Source organism: Microtus pennsylvanicus, chromosome 5 (genome assembly GCF_037038515.1).
Source record: "Microtus pennsylvanicus isolate mMicPen1 chromosome 5, mMicPen1.hap1, whole genome shotgun sequence".
In the NCBI taxonomy this organism is placed as follows: domain Eukaryota; kingdom Metazoa; phylum Chordata; class Mammalia; order Rodentia; family Cricetidae; genus Microtus; species Microtus pennsylvanicus.
The window spans coordinates 101,207,339-101,216,859 of record NC_134583.1 but is presented as its reverse complement, the minus strand read 5'-3'; the positions used below and the strand labels follow the sequence as shown (position 1 = coordinate 101,216,859).

The 9,521-nt window shown below is 37.1% G+C and overlaps 1 protein-coding gene across 1 annotated transcript in view; it reads right to left on the bottom strand.

Moving 5' to 3' along the window:
• Positions 1-3,556: 3,556 nt before the first annotated feature.
• The window catches only part of LOC142850305 (aldehyde dehydrogenase 1A1), a 36,801-nt gene continuing 30,836 nt past the window's right edge, over positions 3,557-9,521 (bottom strand). Inside the window, exons 11-13 of the mRNA XM_075973663.1 lie at positions 8,758-8,915; positions 6,922-6,996; positions 3,557-4,138 (exon numbers count right to left, since the gene is read on the bottom strand). Coding sequence (XP_075829778.1) covers positions 4,066-4,138; positions 6,922-6,996; positions 8,758-8,915 — 306 coding nt within the window. The 3' untranslated portion in view covers positions 3,557-4,065. The remainder of the gene's footprint in view (positions 4,139-6,921; positions 6,997-8,757; positions 8,916-9,521) is intronic.

Sequence of the window (9,521 nt, the reverse complement as noted above, 5' to 3'; positions counted from 1 at the left end):
TATAAAAAGCTCATGCAATTGCTGTCTTATCGAGACAGATTATGTGGGGAGTTGTGTTCCCGGGTAATAGCCCTTCATATTTAGATCAGAATGCACTTTCTCTTTTGTTCGTTTGAAGTGAGAGTTGCTTTTTTCATCGTTAGTTTCCTGTGACTAAGGGGCAGAGTTCAAATGAGTATACTAAAACAGGAAATGAGAGAGACTTCCTCTAAGGAATATAGCTGTGTCCACAGTGGTCCAAGGAAGAAAACACATGTTTTTCCTTGCCTGGATTAGAGTAAATAATCAAACATTTAATTGACAAACCCTTTTAATTATCCATTTCCTTTGTCTTTTCTCAGTCAGTAATGTTGAATTTCATGTTTCTTAGCTTTCCTTCTGAGGCTAAGAGATTATTGACACTCTGACTGAATTAAGTATGCCAAAATATTTCCTTGTTGAGAAGGAAGAGAAAAATAAAGCAAAATATGGAAGATAAACACAGCATGGGATCACCCTCAATTTCTGTCACCTACCTTTTATAAAGGTTTGATGAGACAATTATGAAATGTTGGTGAAAGCCTGGGTATTAGGTACTAATACTGTCAGTGTTAAATTATTTCAGTGGGAGGTAATTCCACTGTGTTTTTGTGAAAGAACAACTGTATTTACAGGACTGGAGAGGTAACTTAGGCTAAATTTCTGATATCTACAAAATGTTCCTACAGGGAAATAGGTCTCTGTATAGAAAATGGGACTGATAGAGTCAAGTCTAGAAAATACCTAAGATTAGTAAGTAAATGGTGTAGGAGAGAGTTCTTTTCACTGCCCCTGCCACTCCTCTGCAAGCTTGAAATTATTTAAAACTAAGTTAGAAATTAAGTTACTCACTTAAGCCATTTCTGCACCTTCTCATATTTTCCTAGAGCTAACAAATCTTTGAATAAATAACTTTAAAAAAGTCAAACTGAAATCCTAACTCTAGGTGAAATTGTTCACAGTGCATCTATCTCAGGAAATTATTGAACACTGAATGGGGTTGGATGTTCAGGGGCTCTGCTCTTGCCTTGCTGTAGATACTACATGAGGTGAGAAATTTGAGTTTCTTGTGGTTGGGAATTGTTTTCCACAACTATGATCGAGAACCGTTTTTCCCTTTGGGATAAACCAGAATTGAAGAACCAGTTCAGAAACCTGCTTTAGAACTGCTTTGGGGTGGGTAAATGTCAACAATGAAGTATTCAACACACTGAAAAATAGGCTACTGGGTTTTATAAGAAAGATATGAGGAGTGATAAGCAGATTCTATGGGAAGGGACTCAATTGCTTAGCGAATGGGGATTTTTAGGTAATCACTTTTTTTCTGAGTTACAGAAAAAACAAGTAAGATCTCTATCTTAAGTCAGTTCTGTTTTGTGTAAATATTAAGAAATAATCAAATCACCACCATTCACAAATTTCAATGAGGCTATTTCAAAAATAGTTTCAGAAGTATATTTCTTTTAAAAAAAGAATGAAGGAGAAATGAAGATACAAAAGGGGAAAGAGAAAAATTTCTGTAAGAGGAGACACTCGATAACTTCTATCTGAGGTTTGGTGCTCTCCTTCCCTGGATGGAACATTTCAATTTCTGTCAGTTTAGCTTAGTATAGGTGAAAATGAAAATCTCTTACTGCACCAACATTGCAGATAACGAAGTCATATTTACAATCGCAAAGCTAAATTCTTCATAAAATCGCCCACACACAAATTAATAAGGAAAGGCTTTAAGAATTACTGCTGGTGTGGTTTTCATACAATTAATAAAACACAGCGTTCAGACACTTCAGAGAAGCCAGTACAAAGCAGAGAGCTTTTTGTTTAATCCAGCAAAGTCTTATTTACACAAAGAAGGTTTGATTTTTCAAATATTGGAACCTGCTTCTGGCTTTTGTCTTGTTCTGTGCTCAGCTTTCTCTAGGATGTGTGAGACATGTTCTGGCGAGGTGTGCTGCCACAGTATTCACGCGACTGCCTGCTAACCAATTCATGCACAACTCCAACTCATCTTGTGAAAACAAAGGGTTTGTTCTGGGTTTAAGAAAATGAAAATTAGATGAAATAAGAAAATGACATCCTCTCATCTGCAATTCTAACTTTTTTGTTTTCAGTGATCAAACACCGTTCAGTTTTCCCAAGATTTCCATTTCTCCAGATTTCCAAGTGGCAGTAATTATGTTCAAAATCTTACACTGTAATTTTAGTGACGGCAAAACTAGTACGTTTATGTAAGTCTGGGGACCTCAGAATTGGAGTTGAAATTACGTTAGGTCTCTGGAGCCACCGAATTTCATTGGTTCTCACACAACTATGTGAAGGTAGCTATCAAAGTGTCATAATGTCATGGTCATGCTGCATGACCATGATAAGCTATTTTAGTTGTGATCAGAATCTGGAAAGCGCTGGTCTAGAGATCACTAACTTTTGAATTTTAAGTCGTCAAACTAAGAACATTTAGAATACACACATCAAAGCACACAATACTATTGATTTTATTTTAGTCCACCTTGCTTTCCACATGGGAGCACAGGCTAGAAGGATAAGGTCCTACTTTGAGGGCGTAATGGGCACATGGGACTACAAAGAAGGCATCATCTCACAGGACCTTAGGGTCTTCAGAGTGCTCCCTCTTCCAGCAGCAATGCTTCCCACAGCACCTTCTAACAAGGCTGCCTGAATAAGTTTGGTGTTAAAGGAGGCAAGCAGAAAGGCAAGCTCATGACTAAAATAGATTTGGGAAAATGTCATCATAAAACAAACCTAAGCAGTTATAGGGCTTCTCTGAATCTGTACTCCAAGCTCAGTATAGAGTTGTAAACTGATGAAGAGCACGTGATAGAATTTTCTGCTCTTTTTTTATAACTAATAATACTAGAAAATGATATCTCCCTTTATGCCGCGAAAAATAGCTTGCTGTCAAGATTCATATTTAGTTGAATTCCTCATGAAGTTATTCCCTGTTCCCTCAGAATTCATCTTACCTTTTTGCACATTACTGAATGCAGGGTTTCAAAAGCCTCATTTCCATTACACACTCCCTTCTTTTGCTACGCCGGGGTATATGTGTTTGCTTTCCAGAAATAAACCACCTTGAGATGACAGTTATTAAGTATTAGTGGGATGGCACATCTGCTCAGAACTTTTTTTTTTTCTTTTTTTTTTTTTTTTTTTGGTTTTTCGAGACAGGGTTTTCTGTGGCTTTGGAGCCTGTCCTGGAACTAGCTCTGTAGACCAGGCTGGTCTCGAACTCACAGAGATCCTCCTGCCTCTGCCTCCCGAGTGCTGGGATTAAAGGCGTGCGCCACCATCGCCCGGCTCTGCTCAGAACTTTTAAGGCATTTGGAAATCAGTTACTAATCATGTTTGTCTCTACTATATGTCAACTATTTTAAGAGTTCTTCTGAGAAGTAAATTTTTTGTTTATTTGTTCTTGTTTTGCATTGCATGCTTTAACTCAATTTAATACTGCTTTTGACTGACCAGTAGAGTTTATCGCCATAGCCCAAATTTATACCAAAATAATTACAGACAAACAAAATCATGCAAGGGTGCCTTTATTAAGTTTTACATTCTAATTGCAGCTAGGAATTTCATTTGACAAGCAGGCATGACATTCTAGAAAACATTTCACCGCACTCAGCGGGGATAATGACAGGGAACAGAGTAACTTACTCTGCGGTCATTATGTGTGTTGAGTAATTCAAGGGGTCACTGAGGGACAGAGTTTAAATCATTACTGGTTCTCCTTACCAAGTAAATATCCTGAACAAGTATCTACACTAAAGCACCTGATCAGGACAGAGTCACAGGGAGCATGCACCTAAATCTATCCTATTCATTTGGGGCAGGAACTAGGGTCACATATTAGAAGGCCAATGATTCTTTCAGATTAAGCTACATGTTTTCTACGTGTGACATTAATACTGATGAATCGCTTATGTTTAAGAAATCAATAGAAGAATGAGTTAAAGGAGAACAGCACTCTACTGGTGACTATAGGAGATGTGTCCAATTGCTGAATGGTTTCTCGTCACTCTGCTGGCTTCTTTATGAGTTCTTCTGAGATATTTTCATTGCGACAGTCTTGAGCTCAGTGTATTCATAAATGCCATGCTCACCCCTAGAGAGGAAAGAAAATTGCATATATAAACATGATTGCGTATTACAGTGAAAGTCAAATATAATCCCTGGTAATTTGGTGCAAGGGTTTTTTTTCTTATCTGAGTAGGGACAAAGTAAAATATTTACTAACTACAGTATAGTCCACATAGTTGTGAGCTTACCATAAGCTTCGTGACCAAATGTAAACTCCCCAGTGGAGAGCAGTATCTTAAATGTCTTTTCTTTTAAATTATTTAGAAGTCTGATTATTTTTACAGAAAATATCCATTGTTTCCATTACTCTACTTTACCACATAACTAATTTTTCAAATCGTAATTCAACCTGGTCAGATTTTGTGAGATTACCAAGTAAAAGAGGTGTAGCTGCCATTGTACTGTATGATCACTGAAGATCAGTAGACGAAACTGCCAGCTATACCAGAGCCTACACTCACCATCTGCATTGCTACGGAAGTGCTGAGCAGGTAGAAAGCCACCAAGATCTACTTTCATCCTGGGTTCTCTTCTTCTGAAGCTGGAGTTTTAAGGGGATCTTTTGATTCTTGGCAAAGCAACAATCCAGTCTTTCTACCTTTTAGGTTGATTGTACATAATTTTAGGGAGAAAAGAAACTAGAATGGCCTGAGTCAGGCTCTTGGGATTTCAGCAGAGGTTGACTTTCTCCATTAATCATCAATGAAACTTCTAAGCCAACCCCAAGTGAACAGCGGCTGAGACAAGTCAATCTATAGGTACCAAAGTAACATTTAACCAGGGTTTAGCTCCAGACCAATTTTGGAAATTTTGGTTTCTTTCCACCTGGTGAATGATTTATCTAGGAGGAATGTGCTCAGCTATACTCTGCATTGTTTTGGTAAGAAGATAAATTGCATGCTCTTAGGACCATTCTCTATTTTATAACACCTATGCACACACAGGTTTGCAGAGGAGCAGGATTTTGGTCCTTCTTACTCAGTGCTGCTCCTGAAGACTTCTCCTGCGTATATAGAGGATGTCTTATCCTGCCTAGAGTCACAATCTTCTTATATTAATTACTCTGTGAATAAAGTTTTGAAAATTCTTCTTGAAGGCTTCAATGAGAATGCTTTATCACAGTAATTAAAGGACTTCAACTCAACTTTCTAAATTCTATTAAAAGATAGTATTTTCATAAGTGTTTTATCTGAAAGAGGTAGATAATTTAGCCCATTATTTTGGCCAAATTGTTTTCCATTCTGTTTAGAGCTGCAATCTCACTTGACACTCACTGGAGAATCATATGTGTAATATTGTTCATTTTGAAGCTGACACTATTAGGTTTGTGTCCATGTACATTTTCCAACACAGAACACAGGAATAACTGCTTACGGTTCTTTTTAGCTCAGAACGTCTATGACTTATGCCTTATGAGTTCTGTGCTTTCCAGGCCTTACAAGTTCTGGGCTTCTAAATCCTCACTGCTCACATCAGCTGGTCATTTTATCACATGCTGCTGATCATCGTGCCCAGCTCAGGATGACGTCTGTGACTGCATTTCCACTAAACTTCTGCGTGACCTCATGCTTCTCATCACAGACCATGGAATATGTGGGAAGGCTTTAGTATCAGGCTATGTCTGCTCTCCCTTCTGTGCCACAAAATTAACTTTAACGACGACGCAGGGAAATTGCTTGAGTTGACAAATATAAAGTAAAATAAAAAAAATCCTAGTTCTTGTTTTAAGAACAATTGTTAAGAATGTCTTCTTGTTCTCATTTTTATTGATTGACTATTTATTGAATATCCTGTGAAGTACAGAGAGATTAAATATGGAACATTCCCAAGATAAAGTAAGTAAATGTGAAGTGAGTAGGATTACAAAGAGCTAGATTTTTGTCATGCAACCTATTTCAGTGCCAACAATGACCACAGATTCAGAAATCAAATCTTGGGCTTTCTGGATTACCACTGAATATATTAGGAACTGCATATCCCCAATTTTGACTTTTGGGGGCCCCGTTTTTATCTGATTTCATTCTGTTTTCTACCTTTTTTTCTTTACTTTTTTGTTTTCCTTTTCTTATCTTCCTTCCTTCCTTTCTTTCTTTCTTTCTTTCTTTCTTTCTTTCTTTCTTTCTTTCTTTCCTTTTCTTTTGAGACAAGATTTCACTGTGTAATCCTGGAGAGCCTGGGACTCACTATATAATCCTGGACGACAATTTGAACTCACTATGTAGACCATTCTGGCTTTGAAATCTCAGATCTGCTTGCATCTGTCTCCCAAATACTAAGTCTAATTCTTGAGAGTCATTAGTGAAAATTACTTTTCTGGAGACAGTTTTCAGCAAACTCCTTAACACATGCACCAGTTTTTAGGTAAATATCACCAGAAGCATATTATTTTGGGATAAGACAACTTTAATTCATTTTAGTGCTATATTTAAAGACCTAGAATGTTCCCACATTTATTTAAATGCATTCCTAGATTACCAGTTTATTCTTTTACTTTCTAAATTTTTTTCCCTAATGGCCAATTGTCACTTATATCATAGACAATACTAAAAGCATGCAACAATTCAGCTATCATGGCAGGTACTTAGCACAGTTCCTTAGGAACAAAAAGAGCTTAATAAAGTATACTCCTTCTGCAGTTGCTCTTCTGCACTTTGGTAGTACTTCCAAAATTTTAAATGATATTCTTTAGTAAGAAACTCCAAGGAAGAATGCAGGCATACTTCACTTAAGGTGGTGAAAATGGATCAGTCTCCTTGGAGTGACAATCCTTTTCACAAAAATATGCTTGTAATACAAGGTTTTACTTACAGTTCACGTCCATTCCCAGACATCTTGAATCCACCGAAGGGGCACTGGGCTGACAAGACCATATAGCAGTTTACCCTGAAGCAAGGAAGAAAAGGATATTACAAATAATTCTTAACTTACCCCATAATTACAAAGTTGGAATGGAAAGACTCAGAGGTCTCTTTAAGAACTCTATTATTCAGTATTGTATACTTAATGGGATAAGAGGTGAATAAAGCAGTGCTGTAATTTACAAGGCAGAAAACAAGCACATATATTACCTAGGAACAAATAAATGGTACCACTATTAGTGTCAATAGTTATAAAAATAGATTCATCTGAATTACAGAAGAGGGAAGAGCCAGTGTGCCAGGAAAAGAAGTGTGCAGTTCCAGGTGGTTGTGAGGTGCCCACGTGGAGTGCTGGGAGCTGAATTTGGCTTATCTGCAAGAGCAGAAACTTCTCTTCATTGGTGAGTCAACTCTCTAGCTCCACTTCCCTATTTCTGTAAAATTTATTTGTCTATCTATCTATCTATCTATCTATCTATCTATCTATCTATCTATCTGCCTGTCTATTATTTAGAGTGTATGTTTGTGTGCCTGATTTAAGAGAATTTATTAGAGGGTGTGATGGCCTGGCTCTCACTATGCTAGTCGTTCAAGGTCTCTATGAATTCCTTACCCTCAGCAAGTTCCTGCTTTTACCATAGATATGATTAATAAATAACAGCTTTCAGGTAAGCTTAAATGATGAATTTAAGAAATAGATTGCAATTTTGAGTTATTAGTGACTAACTAGTGACTTCCTTTGATGGAAGGAAAGATTTTTCAAGCCGGAAGGAGGGTGAAGAATTGCTTGGTTGAGTTTTTAGGATGCGTTTTGATTCCTGATTTTCCTTAAGTGGATTAGGTGAGAGAAAAGAAATAAGCCTGCACTATTGCTAGGACTGAGGGAAGAAAGGCTTGATGAGAAAAAGGTTGCCAAGGAAATAGTCAAGGGTACAGAGCTGGCTGGGCAAAGCAGTAGTTTGAGAGGCACAGATGAGAATCATCTAAGTTAAACTATAAAAATTGAAGACAAATTTGGTCAAAAGTGAGAGAAAATTGCTTCACAAAATGTATTATGTTCCTCTAAAAATGACATAAAAATTCTAGAATAAGAATTTACTATACAAAAAAAAATACCCTAATATACAAGCTGAGAACCACCTTGCCTGGGATGCAAACCCAGGATCCAACTTACTCATGATCATGAAGCAGGAACATGATAAGTTCAAAGCTAATCTGGACCAAAGAGTGAGTTCAAGGACAGACTCAGCAACTCAACAAGTTCAAGTCTAATATATATATATATATATATATATATATATATATATATATATATATACACACACACACAAACACAAACACACATATGTATATAATAAACTGGAGACAGTTCTGAAGGCTAGAGCACTTATATAGACTCTACGGGGCACAAGGTCTAGTATTCGTTGTGGAATATAATAAAGACAACATCAGCAACAGTAATAACTTTCCACATACATAAGGCACCAGAACATTATCTGACATAGTTAAACTTGAAGACAACAATTTTTACCTCCACTGTTCAAAATAGTACTCCATACCTTGAAATTATCTAGTAATTTTGACAATGTACAAAGTAACATGCATAAAATGTTTTAGAAAGGTAACTTGAAAAAGTTGGATAAAGTTAATTTGGCTTAAAAAATAAGACAATTACTTTTCTGGTTGGTCTGGTAATTTCAAATGAGTTTTCAAGTCTGAAGGAGGCCAACTCAGCCTGCCATTTGGCTGATACAGGAAGGGCACAGCTTACTTCAGATGCACTTACCACACTACCCCAGCCTGCAGAGCAGAAGACACAGTGACAGCCTTATCCAGGTCTTTTGTGAAGACTCCAGCTGCCAGGCCATAGGAGGTATTGTTCGCTCTCTTGATCACATCATCTATAGTTTTAAACTTCATGATTTGCTGCACTGGTCCAAATATCTACACAAAAATAACACAAAAATAGATTAACGATATATACAGTACATATGCTTTAAATACACTACATATGCTTCCCTAGAAGCCGTTCTCCATGGGCTAAGCTCTCTCACTTTAGACCTGTGTGTAAGGATCAAAACAGACGACCATGGTCAATGAACATGGAAACATGTTGTGATCATGTGTGATTGTCTCTATGGAGCACACACTAATGATCATGCAGCATTTATTCTTACATGCTGTGACAGAGTGGCCCAAAATGTAAGGACCACACAGCAAATTACTAAGTGTATCATTTCTTTGGATACATCTAAGCCTAGTTTTCTCCATTGCTCAAGTTACTGTACAGGACAGCATGATCAAGAAAGCTGTCCTGTGCTCTAAGAGTAACAAATGGACAACAATTGAGAACAGTGTTTATGCTTCGAACACCAGTGTGTCATTGATTTAAATATCATCCATTGTATTATGTTTATAGCATTCCATGATTATAAATACTGTGTAATATAACAAAGATTTTTATTCCCAAGTGTCACATTGAATGCTATGCACCAGTGCTGAACAAAATGACTCCTTAGTCAAAGCCTAACTCTGGAACTAATCTACACT